The sequence below is a fragment of the Peromyscus eremicus genome, chromosome 4 (genome assembly GCF_949786415.1).
Source record: "Peromyscus eremicus chromosome 4, PerEre_H2_v1, whole genome shotgun sequence".
Taxonomy (NCBI): Eukaryota; Metazoa; Chordata; class Mammalia; order Rodentia; family Cricetidae; genus Peromyscus; species Peromyscus eremicus.
In genome coordinates, this window is record NC_081419.1 from 98,780,027 (window position 1) to 98,804,746 (window position 24,720).

Here is a 24,720-nt window from a genome sequence, read left to right on the forward strand (position 1 = left end):
ATATTTGGATATCTCGGCGTCCCAGCCTGAGCACCACACAGCACATCCAGAGAGCTGAGGGTCTGGGAGTTTACACCAGGAAGGTTCCCAGCAAAGCCCCAGTGTTCGAGGTTCATGAGCAGTGGGAAGCAGCTTGCTCTTTTCACCAGATGAAGCAGTTTATCCGTCAAAGGCTTGGCACATCGATTTTCAAAGTTTTTCAGTTAATTTATTATTTGATCATTGCATACATGTACATAATTCGCTCTCGCCACACCAATGTTATGTACAAAGCAAAGGGACCATAACAGTTGCAAAGCTACAGAATTTCTCTGTGGAAGCTTTTATCTCAACCCAAGAAGTGATACATAGGCAGGCAGACAGACAGACAGACAGACAGTAATAAGATAACAGAACACTGGCCACATGAAAAAGACTGTCCTCAACAGATTACATGCATCTATTATGTAGTACTCACCCAACCCAAATGTAGGTAATCCCTGTTTTACAAATAGTGGGAAGGAGGAACAGAGAGGTTAAGTGCCTTGCCCTAGGTCACACAGCTAATACACATAGCTAAAACGCAACCTGTGAGGTCTCCTTCAGACCCTGTGCCATCAGCCACGCCACTGCCACAGGTTTTCCAGGATCTTGGCAAGCTACAGAATGTATCTGAACGCTCTCTGCCTTGTCCAATTTCCATTTTATACAGCTCCTTCTAGCAAAAAGCACAGCTGATCTGTGATCAAACAGCATCCATCCTGTCTCCTTCATAGTTCATGGCATGTGGGCTTCTCTCCATGCCCATTGCTCCTGCCTTCATTCAAGCCGCCCTCATTTTCCAGCTCCACTGGTGCAGTCGCCTCCTTATTGGCCTTTCTGCCACTAGTTCTAACTGGAGATGAAGATGAGTGATCCAAATAAAAATACTACAGGTGCCCTGGTAGCCAAGCAGTACATATACACCAGCCCAAACAATTCCTAGAAGCAAGGGCTGGAAAGAAAGCAGGGGAAGTATCAAGCAATCCCATTGTCCTCATCAATCTAGAGGAAGTCAAAGGCAGTGTTAGTATGAAGACATTCAATAGATCCTGTATGAGCACAGATGCAGGCTGCCTGGGCCTGCCCTCAGAGACCCCGTGTGGAAACAGCTGGAGACGCTTATCTGCGCCCCTCCCTAACTCCTCCAACCTCCCTGGGGCTTGGGTCTTCTGATCAGAGGAGCTAGGCTCCTGTGTTGGCCTCCTAAGCCGTGCCCCCCGGCAGGCACTGGGCAGGAAGGAGACTCCTCACATGATTCAGCATAAGCCTCGGTTGCTCCCTTCCTGAACCACACACTGCAAAGAGCATGCCTGAAATGCAGACGAAATGGGGCCCAGCTTGGACAAGAAGGGTCCTGCTGCTCGCGATCTTCTGGGTCTCTGCATACCTGCCTGTCCGTGGTGTCTCCCTACCCCAGCGTCTCCCAAGGGCCACAGGTAGGTGGACAGTGGGTCCAGACACCCCAGTCTCACATCTAAACATGGGACAGAGGGGAATGCCACCCCGCCACCCCGCCTGACTCCTGCTGCGTCTGCTCTGTGCCTGCTTCTTGATGAGCCAGTGCGTTCTCAAATGCTCTACAGCAGTTCACAGAGACTAGGGTGGACTGGGATGCACTTTTATTTGTTGGGGAAATTATCAGAGCATTCTTCCCTCCTAGAAACTCTGCAGCAGGAAATGATTCTCTGAACATCCAAGGACAGCTTGGGCTCTGACAACAGAAAATGACATTGGACAGTGGCCAGAAACCTTTACTCACTGGGGCTATGGTTTCTTCTTGGGCAGTTTCAGAAATACCATTTAGAAGCAACACGCAGAAGTGCTGTAATAATTCTTTGATTCTTCCCTATCAGCTTATTTCATGAAATATCTCTTTCAAAGACTATGTAAGGCTTTGTATCATACTCATACTTCACATTTCCACCGATTTCTCCATATTACATCCAAATAACCCAGTTTTGTCTTTGTGGACTTGAGATGTGTAACTCCAACATCTTGCGATCTCCTTTTCCTTAGCAGGAAACAGCACTCAATGTGTTGCCTCTCCAGCATCGGAGTTTCCTGAAGGGTTCTTCACGAAGCAGGAGAGCACAGACGGAGGCATAGTAATCTACTTCCTCATCATCCTCTACATGTTCATGGCAGTGTCTATCGTCTGTGACAAGTACTTCTTGCCCTCCCTGGAAATCATCAGTGACTGTAAGTTGCTGGGAAGCTCTCCCGTGACCTTCCAGAAGCACTGTCACACAGATCGGGTTGAAACAGCTCAGTAACAGCTCTGTCCATCTCAGCCGGTGGCAGAGTGCCAATGTCTGTCCTGGGGTCCTGTGCGGTTCATCCTGGGAGTTCAGGCAGGAGCGCAGCTTGCAGTTATTATTACACATTGCTTACTTCCAGAAGCTTCCTGTCTGTTCTAGTACGTAGGTGGCTGTTAGAGAATGTGCCCCAAGAATGTGTTCCTGATACACTGGACACCTGGTACTCAATTTCCTATTTCAAAACCTTATTTATTCATTTGTATTCTGAGTAGGTGATAAGCAGACGTGACTGAGGACCTCCTTTCTCTCTACTCCATTATTGGCATCCTGCCATTATGAAAACTGATATTCAGGGGTTGGGGATTTAGCTCAGGGGTAGAGCGCTTGCCTGGCAAGCACAAGGCCCTGGGTTCAGTCCTCAGCTCAAAAAAAAAAAAAATAAATAAATAAGAAAACTGATATTCATGAACCAAAAAATAAGTAAATCCTAAGCTCCATATAAAGTGAACTCAGCGATCAGATAATAATAATTTAGATATTAAGTGTTGGTATTTTCTGGAAACAAGATCAGATAGTCGAGGCCTCTTGCACTGTAGAGTTCCCAGAACTCTGATATAGGCCTTTTTGGGTGCACTGGTTCCTAAAACAAGGGGAAGGGATGGTTTTGCCATCTGCACAGAAGGGTCAGTGTCTGTAGTCTGTCTCAAAGTTGGCTACATAATTGAGTATCTTCATTTCACAGAAAAGTCAAAGTTAAGGGCTGTGTCCTATTGCAAGACCACAGAGAACAGGATCCTCCCCGGCTCCATCCCACACATGTGCTGCCCACTCGAGCACACACACACACACACACACACACACACACACACACACACACACATAAGAACTGAGTGTCAATTCTCTTTTCTCCATCCTCCCACCCTCCACCCTTGCTGGAATGCTAGGCAAGTTATCTTTTCCTTTCACATACAGCAGCAGCAGCAGCAGCATTAAGAAGTAAAACAGCACCTGTAACAGCGGAGGAACGAAGCCTCCATTTGTTCAATAACAATAAGAAGTTTCTCATCATTACTAATATTTAAGTGGGCGCAAGTGTAGTTTTTTACATCAGTAGTGTATTTTATGTTGATAATACAGTTATTTTAATGTTGGCTTATTTTAGCACATTGTTTTTACTTAATGAAATGCAGGAACAAGGCTAAACCCACCTACATTTGCACCTCTTGAAGATCCCTAAACATCCCTAAACCTACCATTTTGCGGAGTACTTTCTGTGAGCCTTGAGTATTGCTATTATATATGTATCCATCCATCCATCCACCTATCTATCCAAGGGTCTTTACTTTTCCCATATATTTTATTGTATATATTTTCCCATATTGCCATATTTAAAAAAAAACATGATTTTTTTAATGATGGCATGACAGTCCATGATCCTATGACCAACTTGAGAACCTAACACTAGATTTTACTTATTACAGTGTCCAGTGAAAATTTATCATTTTAAGCTATTAATCTCATAGGATTGCTTTAAGTAATATGCCCATATTGTATACATTCTTTGCACACTTCTCTGATTATTTTCTGATTAAAGGACAAAGCTATGCATGTTTAAGCCTTATGATAAATATTCCATGAAGGGTGTGCCAATTCCAACCTCCATAGCATACAGTAGTGTCCATTCCTGGAAATGAGTATCACTTTTAATAGCTTTGTCAATTATGTTAAACTAAAACTTCATTCTATAGAATTCATATTTCTCCGATTTGTAAGGTTAGCTGTGTTTGTGGAAAATCAAAGCTTTACTTTTGTGCTTTCTTGCCTGCACTTGGTTGAGGAGTGTTTGTCTTGTTTTTCTTACTAACTTTTTCAAGACATTAAAAAGTTCACACAGAGCTGGGCAGTGGTGACGCACACCTTTAATCCCAGCACTCGGGAGGCAGAGGCCAGCCTGGTCTACAGAGCAAGATCCAGGACAGGTACCAAAACTACACAGAGAAACCCTGTCTCAACCATCCCCAAAAAAGAAGTTCACACAGATACTAACATAATTTTTATAATTTTTCATGGTTTGTCATTTCCTTTTATATTGTGCACATTCATAGTGTTGAAGTTGAAATATTTTAAAATAAGGAAGTCTTTTCAGCTTTCCTTTGGTCTTATATTTGGAAAGATTTCTTTAACTGCAGCCTCCAAAAGCTGCTGTTTCTTCTTGGTTTTCTTCTACATTAGTTCTCCCACCCAAACTCATCTTCGTAGAATACATCATTTTTGCAAACTTGATTAATTCTCACATACTAAGTACATATATATTTCTATTTCCGTAATCCTAGCTGTAATGATCTTTTCATGCTTATGTCAGAACTGCACATTTAGTTAGAAAATGTGAAAAACTGAAAATTTAAAATATTGCCCACACCTCACTAAGAATTGTAAAGTTCAATGACTCAGCTAAGCTGGCGGGATAAATCTAGCAAGATTTCTGTTTATAAAAGTTGCTTGTAAAGGCAAAATAAAAAAAAACTTCCATTTCTACAGAGGACATAACTTTACTGCATTAGAAATCCTACACCCTCCATATTTCCTTCATTAAGTGATTTCCTCCATCTCTCCTAACAGTTCCACCATACCACTTACACAATTCTTTGAATCATTGGCAAATATGCATTTCTTAAGAAAAATCACTGTTGTCAACATAATACAGTAGCTTTTAGGAATGTGTGACCGATGGATGCCCACATGACATGACACAGAAGCCAATCCTCCTCAGCTGTAATATTTGATGCAGCTCTTGAGTATCAAAATGACTGCCAACCACAGGAGCTACCCACTTGTTAAAATCTTATCGTTCCTCTTTCAAGGTCTGTTTTGAAATGTCAAAAGACAACATCAGCAATAAGAAACAATCCCCACAGTTTGTTTCCATCCACAGGAACTGGCTTCCAGCGTCTGCAAGCCTTTCCTCCACGCTCCTTGACAAGCACAGATGTACACTTCTACTCATTCCATTAGCTAATGAGTAATACCATAATCCTCAGAATATCCCATGAGTATTCCACACTCTACCAGAGCAGTCCCTTACTCAGATACCTATCATGATGCAATCATGGAAACCCAAGCACATCGTGCATTTGCATATGTGTGTGTGCATATACACACGTATATACATATATAATATATGTGTGTGTGGATTTATATATACATGGCTTCATCTACATAAAAACCTTATAAAATAGAGACTAATACATTGGTTTTACTGAGGAGGAATGTGAAGCTAAGAGCACACAGCCAATACCAAGAGAGCCCTCCCCTCCCTGGTGTTCCGCAACCCAAACATGATGGATGTCACCTGCTATGTGCTGTAATTTTACACATCCTCTTTTGAGATTAGTTACCATCATATGGTTGTTTCAGAAGGCCAGTTCTATTTTAGCAATCTTACAAGCAATTTTCTGCCCAAGGGCACAGAAAATTTTGACAAAAACATGAATGAGACATTCACTGTAACTATGAAGTATACTGCAAAAGCAAGAGTTGTTTACTGAAATAGGTCTAGACTCTTAGAACCTATTGAGGAATATAAATTAATTTATAAACATTTCCAAGATGTCTAGGTTTTCAGCCTAGCATTTTGCCTAATATACAGATGGGATTACTGTACAGCAGTATGGAGCTCAATGGTCACATATAATGCTGTAACTTCCTGATGGCATATATGCTCTAGCTCAAGTGAGACTGAGATGGGAGAACTGACAGACCCCTGTCCCAGTACAGTGTCATCCATCACCCCAGTGCTCCCTCCCCTAGTCATCAGTGGCTTACTGGGTCAGCAGCAGAGTCTGCAGCAAGGTGATAGTCTAGCGACCTCAAGACTACAGTCTCTGTGCGGGTTAGGGAAGGATTAGAAGCAGTGGGAAACAGCGCCTCTTATTGACAACATGGCAGGACCCCAGCTCGGTCAACAGGTGTTCCTGCTCATTCTGCCTATCTCTGGTATGCTGGCAATTTCTCCTAGAGAAAAGAGGGTCATAAAAGTCACACAGCCCCTTCCACAGCCATCAACCCTGGAAAAGCATGCATTCGTCTCTACTGGACAGCCAGAGACAGTCCGCCAGTATCTCGGTTGTGTGAAACCACTGTAAGAAAGTGATGCTGCCTCTACCCCTTTCCTCTGATTCCGCCATCATCGCCCTCCTCCTCTGCCCACTCTCACTCTCCGATTCCAATTCTGTTTCGTCTCCTTTTCATGTAGGTTGAGTTATAACGGGAGTTACAGGAGATTCTCTGAACACAGAGGTCTAAATTATTATACAGGGAGAATAGCTGTCCATAGTGTTTTAACTGGAGAAGATTTGGCTTCTGTGGTGAGAAACAGAATGTAGACTCTGTAAAGGGAGGTAAAAAGATCAGTTCAGCTAGAGCCAGGGGAACTAGGATTTGAGGTCATATACCCAAAGACTTTCCTCATCCCCGCCAAGTCGCTAGACCCTGACTTGGAGGATGCTAAGGCATAGGTGGGGGTGCAAGAGACGGAGATGATGTGAAGGATTCGAAATGACAAGGAAGAATGGGGCCTCGGTGGTGTGTGGTCATTTCAGTAAGACTGGCTCAAGAAGGTATGTCAAGGACTGTCATGCTTGGTGTGTGAAGTCAGTCACACCCACCAGTAGCTGTGTCTTACTCGCTTGGGGCATTTCCCCCCTGTATCTTTTCCCCCTATATGTTCATGTGCTCAGGGAAAGGTCTATGACATTGCTGGGCATACAGGAGGGCTGGAGGGGGAGACGCGGTGACCACATGCCGTGCTGGCATAACTGCCAGAGTGAAACTATTGCAAGTGTCCAGCCTAGAGACAGACATGCCTAGGTCCAACTCCCAGCTCTGCAAGCTGCTAGCTCCTGGGCAAGTGTTTAACATGGGTCTGCCTCAGGTACGTCAGCTGTGGAACAGCTAATTATAGTTTAGTTCAAAGAACTCTGTCCTACATACATGAGAAAACAGCCGTAAAGTGTGCAAAGGAGATAGCCACTGAGCACTATTACAGAATACACTTAGACAGCTATTGACACTCCTTTACCAAGGAAAAATCAAAGCGTAGAAGGGAAATAAGTCAATAAAAATGTGCTTGGAGCAAATATCAAATCTATGGTGCATCTATGACAGCTTGAAGCCAATCTTAGGGTAAAAAACATCAGACAGTCTCACAAGGCAAAATGTAAGCTTCTAAGACCTTTACCTAACAACCTATGTGGTAACTTTACACTATTTAGAGTTCCTTTGGTTTTTTTTTCTTGAATCAACATCCTTATCATATTATTGTATTTTAGTAATCTTTGTGTAGCATGAATCTTAGAGAGTCTTATTAATAAAATCAAACCCGGGGCCAGTTATTGGGATGAACGCTGGATGGTCAGAGAGACATAACAAACCACAGCTAACCTCACCTGCCCAACTTCTCAGATGGTCTTGTTTCCTCAGACTGGAAGCTTCTGAGTCCTCATCCCAATGGGTCTCAGCTGGACTGCCGCTCGAAAGCCTGAATGCTTAACCAGCCTAATGCATAACCAGCCAAATGCTTAACCAGCCAAATGCTTCCAGTTTCTGGTCCTCACGCCTTATAAACCTTTCTGCTTTCTACCACCACTCCCTGGGATTAAAGGCTGCTTTCTGGGATTAAAGGCATGAGTCACCATGCCTGGCTGTTTCCAATGTGGCCTTGAACTCACAGAGATCCAGAGGGATTTCTGTCTCTGGAATGCTAGGATTAAAGGCGTGTGCTAACATTTTCTAGCCTAAGTATCTTGTGGCTTTTCTGTTCTCTGACCCCAGATAAGTTTATTAAGGTACACAATATTTTGGGGAACACAATACCACCACATCTTTGTTCAAAAAGCAATCTCTAAATATAAACTAATGTACATCTTTATAGTACACACATGAACACACAGCTTAACTAAGATCCCCTCTCCTGTCTACACAGAGATGAGAAATGCATCTCTGTAGAAACAGAATACAGTATAGAAGCGATATCCTCTTGCTGTATTGTGGGTATCTCAGGTACACGGAATCACCCTTGAACAACTTTCTTTACTTTTTAAAATATCTGCATAGAAAGTACAGTGAAGCTCTTAATAGTCACTTGCTTCAGCCCAAATTCCAGTGAGCTAGCTATAAAATCTTTTATTTAAATGTTACTCCAATATGCTATTCAATTACAGCTTCTAATCTCTCCACCATGCTAACACATTTTAAGTGAAAATGATCTTCCTATGTTTTAGAAAAACACTTCAAATATTTACTTTTTGTTTTTAAAAATGACTTTCACTACCTCTGCCTTGAACCAGTGTTTGCCTATGTTCTACACTGTGTGTCAGAGGTAGATGTTTTTTTTTAAAAAAAGATAAGTTTTAATTCCAGGTAGAGTCAACTCTAACTGGTGAAGTTAAGATTTAGTAATTCTGAGTCTGACATTTGGATGGCCTACAGTTTGGGGGGATTATCTGACTCTTAAGCCTCATGAAATTTACAGAGGCAAAAGCTGTCTCAAAGAACAAAGCTACAGAATAGCGCCCCTTCCCCTTCCCTGCTGTGCGAGCAAGCGCAGCTCCTGAGTACCTGGCAGCAGCCCCTCTGCTGCTTTTTCCCTCGGGCCTGAACTGTGATAGCCTTGCACAGCATCTGCATCTAGACTAGAAGCTAAGCACTCTGTGTACTTCCAAGATGCCAGTGCAGGAGCAGGCAGAAATGATAAAAGTCGGGCTGTGTACTAATTGCTTTCTCAGTGGGTGGCCAAAAGGGCCATTTCCTTGGCAGCAGAAAGATATTGGTCCTGTCCCACCTCTGACCTCGGGCAACAGTAACCACGAGGTTCAAAGGACACGTGGATGTGCTGTAATAAAACAGCTAGTGGTTTAGGGGAAATCCCTCTCCAGCGAATCAGACCTTTAAAAGCATTGTAGAGATATTTCAGAATTCACTCAGTTTAAATATGCGGTGGTGAAATTAGGCTTCTCTGAGTGACCTCCCTAAAGTCTCCCATCAAATTCTTTGGCAGTGCCAGAATTTGGGTCTCCATTTTAGCTTAATTCTTTCTACTACATGATATGGAAGGGTATTCCCAAAAACTATTGCAAAATTTCCAACTGGGCATTACAGAAAAGAATACACTTAGGAGAAAATCTGGTGGATTTTAAAATCATTATATAAAAATATAATGCTGTACATTATATAAACAATATGTTGGCACCTGAACCTATAAAGCAAGCATACCTATCTTGAAGTAAATGTGGTTGTTCTTTCAGAAAAATAGAGAAAAAGAATACTAGCAATAGGGGGGGGAAACTGAACAATTTATCTTTAATAATAAACTACAGCAGAGGAAAATGTTACCCAAAGGTCAAGAAAGACAATGCCAATCTACTGTAAAGTTCAGAGGTACAAACCATTTTACAAAATATTCTTACAACAATACAATAGGATTTGTAAAAATCCCCTTGAAGTCATATTCAGCCATCTAACGGAATCTTCCCTTTCACAACTACGATTAGAGCCCAGCAACATTGCCTTTTGAGAGCCAAAGAATTCCCAAGGGCCACTGCTTTTCCCACCTGCTACAGCCCACTCCACCCCCGTCTCTCTCTCTGGAACAGTTTGTATAATGAAGCAGTCTTCAGGCAGCACTAAGGGAAGATGGGTCACTGGGTGTGCAACATCCCTGGAAGATGAAACACTGTCTTCTTTCCAGTGTCTTCCCTCACTGGCTTTGGAAGGCAAAGCCTAAGACTTTGTAATGCTAACTTTTTTTTTATAATATTTTTATTAAAAAAAATTGTTTCCTTTTACATACCAACCTTTTCCCCCTCCCTTTTCTCCCCCCCCCCACCTCCCCCTAGCCCACCTCCATCCCCTCCTCATAGAAGGTAAGGCCTCCCTTGGGTAGTCAACACTGGCTGGCATACCAAGTTGGGGCCAGATCTAGCCCCTCCCCCCTGCATCAAGGCTGAGTGAGGCATGGCACCATAGGGAATGGGCACTAAAAAGCCAGTTCCTGTACCTGGGTAAGTCCTGGTCCCATTGCCAGGGGACCCACAAACACATCAAGTCACTCAACTTTCACCCACATTCAGAGGGCCTAGTGTGGTCCCACACAGGCTCCCCAGATGTCAGTCCAGAGTCCATGAGCTCCCATTAGCTTGGGTCAGCTATCTCTGAGGTTTTTCCCATCATGATCCTGACCCCCCCTCTCCCCCTTGCTCCTATAATCCTTCCTCCCTCTCTTCAACTGAACTCCAGGATCTTGGTCAAGTGCTTGGCTGTGGGTCTCTGCATCTGCTTCCATCAGTCACTGGATGTAGGTTCTATGATGACAATTAGGGTAGACACCAGTCTCAGTTCAGGAAAGGCTAGTTCAAGCACCTTCTCCACCATTGCTATGAGTCTTAGCTGGGGACAGTCTTGTGAGTTCCTGGGGTTTTCCCTAACTGCAGATTTCTCCCCATCCCCTTAATGGTACACTCTGTCAAGATATCTCTTTCATTGCATTCCTTCCCTGTCTCTCCCCGAACTGGGCCATCTCAAGCCCTCATGTTCCCACATCTCATTCCCTCCCCTCTATTCCCCACTCCCAGTTTAGCCAGGAGATCTTAACCTTTTCCCCTTCCTGGGGCGATCCATGTGTGTCCCTCTTAATGTCCTCCTCTTTACCTAGCTTCTCTGGGGTTGTGGATTGTAGTTTGGTTATCCTTTGCTTTGTATCTAATATTCACTTATGAGTGAGTAAACATCGTGTTTGTCTTTCTGGGTCTGGGTACCTCACTCAGGATGATTCTTTCTAGTTCCATCCATTTGCCTACAAATTTCATGATGTCATTGTTTTTTACTGCTGCATAATACTCCATTGTGTAAATATATCACATTTTCTTTATCCATTCTTCAGTTGAAGGGCATCTAGGTTGTTTCCTCGTTCTGGATATTACAAATAATGCTGCTATGGACATAGTTGAGCAAATGTCCTCGTAGTGTAGCTGAGTATCTTTTGGGTATATGCCCAGGAGTGGTATTGCTGGGTCTTAAGGGAGATTGATTATCAATTTTCTGAGATACTACCATACTGATTTCCAGAGTGGCTGTACAAGATTGCATTCCCACTAACAGTGTAGGGGTGTTCCCCTTGTTCCACATCCTCTCCAACATAAGCTGTTATCAGTGTTTTTGATCTTAGCAATTCTGACAGGTGTAAGATAGTATCTCAGAGTCATTTTGATTTGCATTTCCCTGATGACTAAGGATGTTGAGCATTTCCTTAAATATCTTTTGGCCATTTGAGATTCTTCTGTTGAGAATTCTCTGTTTAGCTCTGTAGCCCATTTTTAGTTGGATTATTTGATATTTTGCTGTCTAGTTTCTTGAGTTCTAACTTTCAAGTTCTTGGAAATGTGCTAGAAAACTGTCAAGGATTCTTGGCTCCCAATAACTAATTTTCTCCTACCTAAGAACAGAATAGGGGACTGAAGATTGGCTCAGTTGGTAGAGTGCTTACCTCGCTTGCACAAACCCTGGGTTCAATCCCCAGCACTGCACAATCTGGGAGTGCTGGTACAACTGCAATCCAAGCATTTGGGAGGCAGAGGCAGGAGATCAGAGGTTAAAGGTCATCTTTGGCAACACAGTGAATTCAACGCCAACCTGGGATACATAAGACCATTCCAAAAATGGGAAAAGAAGGTCAAAAAGAGCATCAAATAGAGATAGTTATGGTATCAACAGCATGAAGCCATGGCAATGCTATCCCCCACATAGGTCTGCACCTATAATTCCCACATTTACAAGCTTTACAATCCATAAAACTAGACTTTGTTTCTTCACTCCCAGGTTCTGATTTGTTTGTTTGGATGTGCTAGGTATTAATATTAAAGCTAGGGACTTGTGCATAGTGGGCAAATGCTGTTTCTTTGTAAAATATAAATTCCAAAACTCACATCTGAGGAGAGTTGATATTATGAATGTGAAAGTAAGTTGAATGACATATTGTAAGATAGTGCCTTCATTTCTAAAATGAAACAATAAATTATAGAGCAATCTGCTTTGCCTTTTTGTTCAATTTTAGAATTCTACAGCAAGTTAGTAATACATATACATCTATAAATGTACATACTGGTTACATTGTATATATTAAGACCAACAAACATAACTCAGTACCCTTGGAAGTTTGGTTTTGGGACATCTCCAAGAACATCAAATTCTGAGGACACTCAGGTCTCGCATATAAAATTATCTATTGTGCGTGCGTAGTATTCACCACCCTCCGAAGTACTTCAAATTATTTCTAAGTGATTTATAACTAATACAACATGCACTGTGTGCAAATAGCTCTACACTGTATTCAGGGGAAGTCTTGTCCATATTCAGAATGAAGGTAATTTTTTCTCTGAATATTTTTGATGCATGGGTGGTTGGATCTGAGGTATGGAACCTGTGGGGACAGGGTATGTAAGATTTACATATGTCCCATATGTATGTCAGTCTTAAGTACTAAAAGAAACACTATGAAAGCCCACAAGTCATTTCTTTCTTCTCCCTTCATTGTTCACTGAAGTCAAATATAATTGACACAAAGGCAAATAGGAATAGACAAGGCCTGGACTGGATTCTCTCATTCCAACTGTTCTCAACCCTGTTCACAATTATCAGGGGGCAGAAGACTCAGCAGAGCTGTTCAGAGCCTCACACCAAATAGTTCCAAAGGATAAACATGGTAGCTGGGGCCTTTCCACTAACTTTTTCTGTTTCAGAAGAAAAGCCAAAGCTCTTAGTTTGTAGGGTCCCCAAGGCCATCCGTGATGTACCTCCAATCTTACCACCTATTGTTTTCACTTGGCGCTCTTCATTCCAGACCCAGGTCTGTTTCAAATATACAGGCTCTATAGATGCTGCCTCGGGATGGCTGTAGGCACTTAAGCTGCCTATAATACTTGTACCCACATGCATGGGGTAACTTCTTTTTCCATGACATTTTAGGTCTTCTCTATTTTCACTCTTTGCTGCTTCTAAAACCCCATGTATTTTGCTTGCCTGCCCCTCCCCCACACTATAAAGCCACAAGCGGAGGAGCCTTTGTCTCTTCACTGTCATGTCCTGGCACGTGAGCACCTGGCATAGTTGGCACTGGTACTCAGCAAAGAAAGGCGGGTGATGACAGCTGCTTAACAAACTGCCTCCCAAATATCGTTTTTATTGTCCCTCATAGTCTGAGGGTCTTTACTGAGCTCAGCTAGCAGGTTCTTGCTTAGGGTCCCTACTGCAGTCATAGTGAGAGGACTGATATGGAATCATTGAAGGCTTGCTCTATCACATGCCTGGTACCTAAGTCTGGAAGACTCAAAATCTGGAGGCTGAGAAAGCAAGGATGTTGGGGGTTTGTCTTTCAATATGGGTTCATGAGGTCTCTGTTATATGGAGGTTTTGAGATAGCAGGACTTACATGGTGTCTAGGGCACTAAAACAAATGTCCCAAGAGGGGACACTTGAGGAAATTCTATCATTTTTTTTTTTGGTGTCCTGGTCTTGCAAACATTCTAACTCTGCTATGGCCCTCAATTAGTCAAAGGAGTCACAAAGGCTCGTCTGTGTTCACACATGCTAGCCAGGTGCTCTACTGCTGAACCATATGCTCAGTCCCCTTCTTTAATAAGAGACAGAAAAATTATTGGAAAGGATGTGGAATAAAAATATTGTAGTGATTTTTGGGAAATTCAATCTGCTACACCCCAAACAAGGAATTTCTAAGGCCAAAAATCAATGTTCCAGCAGAAACGAAACAAGTACTTAAGAGCAAGCAAGAACAGTCTTCATAGACAAGCCCAGGGAAACACTGCCACCCATGACAGAGACTGACCCAAGTAGACCAGAATTTGAGAACCAAAAAACCAGGCACAGAGCAGTAGGAACGGTAAAAGCAGTTCTCATCAAGAAAGGACTGCCATCAAGTCTTAGAAACCCGAATTCTAGTGTCTGGGGATGATACGCTTGGCACACAAGCTTGAGGAGGAGTTCAGATCTGCAGGACCAAATATGAAAAGCCAGGGGAGGCAGAAACAGGACTCTTGAGGCTTCCTGACCAGTCAGTCTAGCCAATGAGTTCGGTGAGGCTGCCTCAAAGTGATGAGTAAGGAAAAGACACTCGACACTGACATTGGCCTCCACATTCACACACATAAACATGTACACACACACACACACACACACACACACACACACACACACACACACACAAAGCCATGTTCTAGTTGAGTAATTTACCATCTAGCATACTACCTCCACCTTAAACTTTACCAGTGCCTGGAGATTTCTGAAAGAAAAGACTTAGTTGTTTCTTCATTATGGTGTTCTTTTTTTCTTTCCTTAAATAGACCTCTCAGCTCTAACACTGAAAAAGCCACACAAGACTCTTCCTAACATCAGTTACGTGAATGGATTTGCATGCTAAGTCTGGAAGATACCCACAAACTACTCAAATAATAGCACAGGACTTTCTCATGCCTTAGTGTAATTTTTGTAATGCTAGATTGAGCTTTTTATTGACTTCCTCTTATTTCCCATTAAATAATGTTGGTATTATAAGTGTGTAAACTCAATGGAGCCTCATTGTAGATCTTAAGAACTTTTCTTCTTCCAAGTTAGGTTAGGAATCCTGAATTACTGTAATCTGTTTTTCAAAGGAGTTATTTTTGCAGCTCACCTACAGCGGGAAGCCATCAACCCTAAATTGGCTAGTTTTACATTTATTTATTTGTTTGGGAGTAAAGGCGTGCCATGGCACATGTTGAGGTCAGAGGACAACTTTCTCATTCGGTTATCTCCTGCTATGTGGGTTCTGGGAATAGAACTCAGGCCACCAGGCTTAGTGGCAAGCACCCTTACCCCCTGAGCCATCTTATTATCTTGTATGTGTGTATATGCATGTACATGTGTCACGGTGCACCTGTTGAGGCCAGATGACAAGTCTGTGGAGTCAGATTTCTCTTTCCACCTTTCCATGGGTTCCAGGAACTGAACTCAGGTTGCCAGGCTTACATGGCAAGCATCTTCACCCACTGAGCCATCTCGCCAGCCCTCCTCTCCTTTCTGTAAAAATGTTAAGTAATGAATTCATAAGAAAGCAAGACACAAGGTTCCTCTATTTTCTAACCTGAATGTTTGACTTTCCAGCTCCAGGTATAATGTAAAGGCATAATTTCTGAGTATCTTTAATGCAGCTCAATTGTATACACTTGTCATTTTATCAGTCATAGTAATCATTTCCTTTCTCTTTAGCCCTTGGATTGTCGCAGGATGTTGCAGGTGCAACTTTCATGGCAGCAGGTAGCTCCGCCCCTGAACTAGTTACCGCCTTCTTGGGTAAATATTCCTTCGACTTGCTGCTTATTCAGTGTGTTTTTAGTTTCTTCAAGGCAGCTTTAACTTAGCTTTAACTTACTACTATCTTGCTTCTAGGTGTGTTTCTCACAAAGGGAGATATTGGCATCAGCACCATTCTAGGATCCGCCATTTACAATCTCCTTGGCATCTCTGCTGCCTGTGGCTTGTTATCCAACATGGTAAGAAATCTATTCAGGGAGATGTACTGTCCTCACAGATTCTAAAATTAAACAGCCTTGATGAACAACATAGCACTGGAAATGCATTCAATCAAATTTTATAACCAGTAGAAAAACATTTATTCAATTTATTTAACCCACAAATACCTTTAATTAATCAAATTTTTAAAAGTCAGTACAGGTTTAGAACAATTTTTCTTTAAATTCATTTTTCTCTATGTAAAACATAACAATCTTTTCCCACAAATATACAAGCAATTTCGGTATTATACTATAAGCATTGTTCTTGAATGACTTAGGCTGTAATGCAGACAGTAAATCAAACCACCCTTTTCCAGGTTTCAACACTCTCATGCTGGCCCCTGTTCCGAGACTGTGCAGTGTACGCAGTTAGTGTAGGAGCGGTTTTTGGCATAATATTTGACAACCAAGTTTACTGGTAAGCTTCAAATAACTGTCACTCATATGTAAAACATAATTACAGAGAGAATTTTTGCAGTCTGATGGCTTAGTAGTGTAGTTTTTCTAAAACGTTACTTCAACTCACTTCTCAAGGACCTGTCACTTCAGCAGCTACTCCAGTCTGAGCTGATTTCTTCACACAACTACTGATGGCTTCTTCTTTCCTTCCCATCGTCAGCCGGCTTCCCTTTCCTCGTCCCTGGAGGCAGCCACTCTTCCTTTTTACCATGGCCTCCTTGTTCAGAACTTTCCCAGTTTGTTGTCACTTCAAGCTCCAACTGTTGGTGCTCTCTTCTACGAGGCTGTTGCCTACCTGGCCTTGGTTAGAAGTGGTCACAAGTCACAAAAGCTTGGAGAACAAGTAGAAGCCCCTTCATTCCTACAGTTTCTCCTATCCTCCCAGAACAGAAGGAACTGCAGCCTTTTTTAACAACCAAGAGTGTTACATGTCAATATTAGAAACCTGTTGCTTTCCCATAATCTCTCCACACCTAGCTGGCCAAAGAAAATGAAGAAGCAGGGGACTCGGTGGGCAGATATAAACTTCCCAAATCGGCCCAAGCATCTCCTAGGCCAATGGTCCTCAACCTTCCTGATGCTGTGACCCTTTAATACATTTCATGATGTGGTGATCCCCAAACATAACATTTTCATTGCTACTTCAGAACTGTAACTTTGCTACTGTTATGAATCCTAATGTAAACATCTGATATGCAGATAAGTCTTAGGTGACCCCTGTGATAGGGCTGTTCAACCCCAAAAGGGTTGCAACCCACAGGTTGAGAATCACTGTCCTAGGTGTTTATCATTATGCTGGGCACCACAAAATAAAGAAATAGAAAACATATGGCCACACATGTATGTGTCCAGACGATGCCCAAACAGGGAGAAAAACAAGATAAATGAAAAGCCAGGCTGCTATTCAACAAAGCTGGGATTCAGCTGTCATCTGTGACAGGGAGCATGACAATATCCAAGCACATATAAACACATTCCCTCATTAGGGAAATCAAAAACTATTATTTATTTATTTATTTATTTTTTAGCTACAGCGGAGGAGTAATTCATTGGCTATGAAATAAAATAACAATATTCAAATGTGATGAAATTAGCTAATAATTACAGTAAAGTGGTGGGAAACCAAATCATAGACAATTATTGGTGCCTTAAGTTGAAAGTTCACTTTTTAAGAATATCTTTGATCTCTTGTGAGTATAAGCCAAATTCAGGTACAATAAAATAGTCAAAGGGGGAAATAGCGCAGACCTAAAACCCCAAAACTCAAGTAGAAGAGGTAGGAGAATTGTGACTTTGAGTATTTGAGGTCAATCAAGGGTATATAGTGTTCAAGACCAGCCTGGGCTACATAGTGAAACCCTGTCTCAAAAACCAGTAAATTCCCACCTCCAAATTTCTTCTATATCTCTGGAGAGCAAATTACAAAGTTCTATCTAAATCTAACATATTTTGAATATTTCATACAAAGTTCCTACACCAGAAAATCTAACAGTATATTCTTTCCTAATTATTAAATATTTGGGGAATGTAGTAAGTATGTCAATGAATAAGTTGGAAAATGTCCACTACTAGTTTTAGTTTGAAAAATCTCCAACTATTTTCAAGGCATTTTAAAAAGGAATCTATAAAGACAGATGATGGATTTTATAATCCTTTTTTTTAAAAAAAAAAAAAAATAAAGTGTCTGGCTTTTATCAATGAGTTTATAACAATACTATAACCAAGACTGGGCAAGAAAAGTGTTTCAGAATAGTTCCTTGACTTTTTGAATACTGCTTTTGTTGGAAAATAGTTTAAAAATTACTCTAGATTGGCTCAACTACACACACGCTTCTCATTTCCAGGTATGAAGGGGCGCTGCTGCTGCTCATTTACGGGCTCTATGTTTTACTGCTGTGTTTCGACACTAAGATCAGCCGATATGTCATGGAGAAATGCAGTCCCTGCTGCCCCTGCCTTGCCAGAGTTCTGGAGAGAAGTGAACAGCAGACACTGCTAGAATGGGAAGATGAGAGCCAGCTCTTCACTCGCCGCCAATCAAGGACAGACAGTGGAATATTTCAGGAAGACTCTGGTCACTCCCAACTTTCTCTAGGTTTACACGGTCTTAGTCATATTTCTGAAGGTAACGACAACATCCAGCCCACTATTCCATCTAACAACCATGAGAAACAGTTCTCACTTCAAGTCAGTAATTAGCACATGCTTATGAAACACACTATGAAGGCAGAGATGATGGAATGCAGGTTCTGGCCTTTTAAGAGCTTCCAATAAACATTCTTAAAATTATCTTAAAGTGTGGGGCAAGGGAGATATACACAGACATGGAGGACAGAGGTCAGCACCGGGTACTGTTCCTCGATCCTTCACTACCTCATTGAGACCAGCCTTTCATTGAACTTGTCGCTCACTGATTAGTTTAGGCCAGCTGGCCAGTGAGCTCTAGGGATCTGTCTGTCTCTGCCTTCATAGCACTGGGATTACACAGATGGGCTGCCATGCTTTTTCACATGGATTCTGGGGATCTGAACTCACATGCCTATGCACCAAGCATTTTACCCACTAAGCCATCTCCTCAGACTCAAAATCAGCTAAAATTTCAAAGTGTAAGTTCCATAAAAATAAATAAACTGTTACTACTATGGTTCATACATTAGGCAGATTGAATAAACTTAGAGGACACTCAAATGGGAGATGTACATGGAGAAAAGAGCATTTGAACTGGGTCTTGTGGGACAGAAAAGGCTTTAACTCAATAATCTGCTACTGCAGTCAGGAAGCAACAACTGACACCTTTATTGCACAGATGATCTAGAGATGTGAGCACGCTCTATGGATTGAGGCCAGAGGACAAGCAAAGGCTTGCTCACGTGGTGCACAGACAGAGTGCCGGTCACACATGCGGAGTGAGGAAGCGGAGGAACGGGTGGACAGGAAGGAAGTGCAGAAGACTCTGATTCTTGCAAGGCAGGTTATGAGGGGGAAGTCATAGAGCTGCACACAGTGTTCACAGGAGACTGAACCAAGACAACAGGACACAGACAAAGCAGGGAAGGCAGTAGGGCTAAAGCAAGCCCAGGTGGGACCACAGAGAGGAAGCAACGGCAAACACTGGCAGCGGAGGGCCATGCAGCAGAACCAGAAGCAGAGCTGAAGCTGGGGCTGGAGTCTTCACTGGTGAAATGAGAACATCTCTGTAACAAGTGGAAGTTGAGGAAAGGGGGTGGTTTGGAAGAATAGAAAGAAAATAAGCAGGTGAAACTGAACCGTGTGAAGCAGAAACTAACGATGAGCTTGGGATGTTCAATATGCCAATGTCATTTCTGACCAGAAAACTTTATAAAAGTGATTCCAATTTCAGGTAAGTGATTAGGAAGGAAGCTTCCAGTTTAATACTTTTAAAAAAAGTGACATGACTTTTTTCATCATTACAAAACATACTTTGTAGTCTTTAAGGTAGAAGAGATTTATAACAATAAAAAACCCTCAAAAGTATCAGTCAAAATAGCCATGTTAAAATTATATCTAAATTAATCTTTAAATTAATTGAGTCTTGTAAACTTCTGAGTTATAATATTTGTGATTTGATCCAATCTTTGCAGAAGTGCCATATAAATTAGTCCACAGCCTGGTCCCACTTTTACCCAATCTACTTGTCATCCCTGTCCCCTGAGCACACACTCCGGAGCTATACCAGGAGGCCACTAGGCCCAACTTTCTCTAGATTCCTTTTGGCAACTGTGAAGCATTTATTTACTAAGTGAAGAGACACAATAAGAACTAGCTGGAACATTCCCTGAGCCTCATCAATTCTGGAAAAGGGAGGGGGTGAAATAGCTTGGGAGGTGGGGAGCCAAGTTAATCCTAAAAGCACGAAGTCCCTAATGATCCGTACTGCAGTGAAACAAGAGTTCTGCCCCTATTACTCTGTAAACACTGTCACCAGAACATTTAGGAAACAGTTCAAGACATTTGAGTCAAGCCCTCGGTGAAGGGGAAGCTGACCATCACAGAGTTTCTGTTAAGTTTCTTTTGACCAGCAATAACAGTAATGAAGTATTCAAATGTTCTAGGATCAGTGGTTATCAACCTTCCTGATGCTGCAACCCTCTTCATGTTGTATTGACCCCCACAACCATAAAATTATTTTCCTTGCTACTTCATAGCTGTAACTTTGCTACTGTTATGAATCTTAATGTAAATACCTATGTTTTCCAATAGTCCCAGGTGAACCCTGTGAAAGGGTAGTTCATCCTCCAAAGTGGATCGTGACCCACAGGTTGAGAACCACTGTTGTAGATAGTCTTTCAAAAATGTATAAAGTAAAATTATTTCAACACAGCATTCTAAATGGGCCTTTTCTAATATAAATGGTCATTTGAAAAAACTCAAAATTGTTTAATTCTTCCACAACAGATCCACCAAGTATTTTCAGCATGCCTGAAGCAGACTTAAAAAGAATTTTTTGGGTACTCTCTCTTCCTATTATTACATTACTTTTTCTGACAACACCAGATTGCAGAAGAAAGTTTTGGAAAAAATACTTTGTGATAACCTTTTTCATGTCTGCACTATGGATATCTGCATTCACATACATCCTGGTTTGGATGGTCACAGTAACAGGTATGTAATTTAAGTATAATAGCACAACAAGGAAATTATTTCATGTAAGAAGAAACTGCAAATATTCATTTAAAGTAGTCTCGGGAGCATACATCTTTTCAGCAAGACTAAAAACTAATGTTGTTTACAAAAGATGAAAGCTTAATATCATAGCCCAACAAGCTCAGGTTTTGTGAGTTACATGCCAAGGGCATTTCCCACTAATACACAGCCTGGGGTCTAATTCATAAGCTATCTTTATAATTACACAGAATTCATGAGAACTCTTCATACTGAATTCTAATCTACAATGGAAAATAAGGAAGGAACTGACTAGGGTTTGGGATAAGAGGTAGGTGCTTGCTATTTAACTAGATGGTATTTTCTTTTGCTTTACAATATGGCAATGGAAACACAATGCAGATGACTAAGTGAGTATTAAGAGTTTAGTTTTAGGCTTCTAGTATCTTTACAAGTAAGTTTTACTGCTTAGCCATAATACGTTCTGCCACCCAATGAAAAACTGACTATAAATAGAAATAAAAATTAGGATTTTCTCAAAAAGCAACCTGAACGAACTTACATTAGAAATGTATAATCACCTTCTGGTATATGTAAGTCACCCAACCTGTTTGTATCAATGAAACTCACTGACCACAGTTGGGTCCAGTCATCTCCTTACATGTCTATATTGCTGTTTTCACACTGGTGGGACTAAAGAATTCCAACAGAAACCACAAAGACTGCAAAATTGAAATAATCAATATCTGGCCCCTTCTCCAAACTGGCTGACCCCAACTTCTCCAAGATAACTAACTTTATTATAATTGTATGCTAACAAACAAAAACAATAATTTTCTTTTTTATGAAGATGGTAAGAATGTCCAGGTAGCTTGCATATTCACTGTATCCAATTTTTGCCAGTCCGAATAGCTGACATTAATAGGAAGAGTAGAATCAAATCCAAGATCACAGATGAGTAACTGAGACAACCAACAGCAAGCACAACACTTATTCTAGCCATGTTTGCAATTACAAGTTACCTGTACCCACCCTTTTGAAATTGGTGCTGTATGTTAGACTCGGGCAGGAAAGGAGGTCCCTGTCTACCTCAGAGATCTATGTACTTCCTTAGAACAAAACAAAACAAAGAAACAAAAACAACCCGTAGCAAACAAAGTAGCCTTTCAAAGTCCTCATTTCAATCTAATAATGGATAAAATATCTCTAGGGTGCCTAACTCTCAACTACTTGAATAAACTTCAAGAGAAAGTAAGCAAAGAATCAGTTCACCATACAGCAAGCAACAGCGACACCCACAGCTTCCCCGAGATGCCAAATATGAGTTCTCATTGCAAGCATTTTGGTTGCTCGATATCTTCAGATATCTGTCATTAAAAATGGGTGCTGCCCTGTTACCCAAACTATCAACCTGTCTCAAATACTTTGCCATCTAGAAACCACATAAGCATCCATTGATTCAAAAATCTCAATCTACTTAAATATTTTTCATGAATAGGGAGGAAGCATTCAAGCTGTCTTCAAAAACTATTTCATATAAGATTTGTGATTTGTAACCTGTAGTCTCTGTGTCTATGACAGGGGAACTACTAAAAATCCCAGACACGGTAATGGGCCTTACTTTATTGGCAGCAGGTACAAGCATACCAGACACAGTTACCAGCGTGTTAGTTGCAAGAAAAGGTAAGACTGGAGGTCTCCCAGATGCACTGGCTGTCCTTTAAGCTTGATTATCATAAAGCAAGTGAAATTAAAGGTAATAATACTTCCTCAAGTAATATACTTTGAAGAAAAAAGAAGTGACTCACAGGAAGCATTTAGTTTTTAATAAAGGTTAATTCCCTCAACCCAATCCCCCAAAGACTGTTTATCTGAAATGTGCATTAGATGGTAATTCACTGTCAAATGAAAATGAAAAGCAACAAGTAAGCTGCATACCTTATTAAAAATGGTTTAATAAATAAAGGTAATTATTAAATAAATGTTAAGACTTTAAATACTAACTCAAGGAAATACAAATTCAGTAAGACTCTTGCTCTAACAATAACAGTTTTCTAAAACTAACCAACAAAAAGTATCCAGTGTTTTTCTTATGAAGATTATTAATAAAATATAATATCAATGTGCACATTTTAACAACATGCTGTTCTTTTGCAGGTAAAGGAGACATGGCTATATCTAACATCGTGGGATCCAATGTGTTTGATATGCTATGCCTAGGTCTTCCCTGGTTTATTAAGACTGCATTTACCAATGCATCTGCTCCTGTGGAAGTGAATAGCAAGGGCCTCACTTACATAACCATCTCTCTCAACACTTCAATTATTTTTTTGTTCTTAGCAGTTCATTTTAATGGCTGGAAACTAGACCGAAAGTTGGGGGTGGTCTGCCTAGTGTTATACTTAGGACTTGCTACCTTATCAGTTCTCTATGAACTTGGAATTATTGGAAGTAACAGAATAAGGGGCTGTGGAGTTTGATACTTTTAATAGTGTTATGTGGGAAAGGTGGAAATGGTAGAGGGACAAAAAAGAAAAAAAACAAACAAAAAAGAAAAACCAGGTCTTCATTTAGGTCAAATAAGAAACATCCTCAACTTTAGAATATAATACTTAATTACTATTCTTTATAAGCAGAGAAAAGTAATTTAAACCAAACCAAAATCATATCCTAATTTGTCTGAGCCCTTTCTTTTCATTAACAATCAGATACAAAGCAGAGATTTTTTTTTGGGGGGGAGATGTCAACTTACAATAAGATTGGGGAAATTAGAACAAACAAACCCTACTACTGGAAACAACAAAATGGCTGCTTAGTTCATTAAAAATGGTGTGTCCATCCACTGAAACTCAATGACCAGACTTGCCAACTTTAGAAACACAAACTTGAGATAACGAAAATCACAGTATATTTTTCAACATTATACTGTTAAAAGCTGGTGGGAGTTTTAAAAGTTCATTTTTACAGCATTTGTAAGCATACAACATTACTAAAAAAATGACTTTTACTAGGAGATTCAATAAACAGACGAAGGAATGTTCCAACCATGCTTGAAATTATGCATTACGATCCAAGCGAACATCGATTTCCCTGCCACTGATTTTGATGCCGTTCATTATTCTGCAGGCCTTTTCAGCTGACTCTGGGGATTCAAACCTAACTGTCCCACAGCCTTTTGACTTGCCATTCTCCATCTTTATTTCTGCAAACATTACATGACCTGTAAAAGGAGAGTTATACAATTACTAGTCCATTTAAATGGGTTCCATTTCACTAGACACGTTTTAAACTCCTCAAAGCAGTGGAGATCATAGGTAATTTGGTTAAACATATCAATAACATAAAATACATATATACGAGCATTCTCGATTTATAGTCTGAATACAATTCCTATATAATGACGACATATACATACATACTAGCCTACATAAAATTGGAACTGGACATTGAGTTTGGTTTTAAATCCCCAATTTCTGTAATGGATGTTGTAGCAATAAGGCTAGCTAGCACAAATACCACCAACTCATCATGACCCCTAACAAGATGACACCTTTAATCAAAATTATACACTTGCTCACTGTTCACTTTCCTGAATCTTCTTCCTTCTCTTTTACCTTCATTTCACACTTTTATCCTTACAAGAGCAAATGTCCATAAATCTAAGTTCTGCCAGGTCACAAAAGGCCCAGCAATTCTACTTTTCAACTACCGTGACAAAGCCATCTATTCACTATCACAATTTG

At 41.0% G+C, this 24,720-nt stretch overlaps 2 protein-coding genes across 5 annotated transcripts in view; one reads left to right on the forward strand and one right to left on the reverse strand.

The window, feature by feature from the left end:
• The first annotated feature begins 1,336 nt into the window (after window positions 1-1,336).
• Window positions 1,337-24,164, forward strand: Slc24a5 (solute carrier family 24 member 5). Its single transcript, XM_059261290.1, has 9 exons — window positions 1,337-1,457; window positions 2,041-2,220; window positions 15,591-15,674; window positions 15,771-15,874; window positions 16,213-16,313; window positions 18,199-18,479; window positions 20,771-20,977; window positions 22,559-22,660; window positions 23,135-24,164. Exons 1-9 carry the CDS (start codon window positions 1,337-1,339, stop codon window positions 23,455-23,457), a joined length of 1,503 nt encoding a protein of 500 aa, XP_059117273.1. The 3' UTR covers window positions 23,458-24,164.
• The window catches only part of Myef2 (myelin expression factor 2), a 32,722-nt gene continuing 30,783 nt past the window's right edge, over window positions 22,782-24,720 (reverse strand). For all 4 annotated transcript variants that reach the window (XM_059261293.1, XM_059261291.1, XM_059261294.1 and 1 more), the window contains one exon: window positions 22,782-24,197. In XM_059261293.1, the coding sequence (XP_059117276.1) occupies window positions 24,034-24,197 (164 nt within the window). In that variant the 3' untranslated portion in view covers window positions 22,782-24,033. The remainder of the gene's footprint in view (window positions 24,198-24,720) is intronic.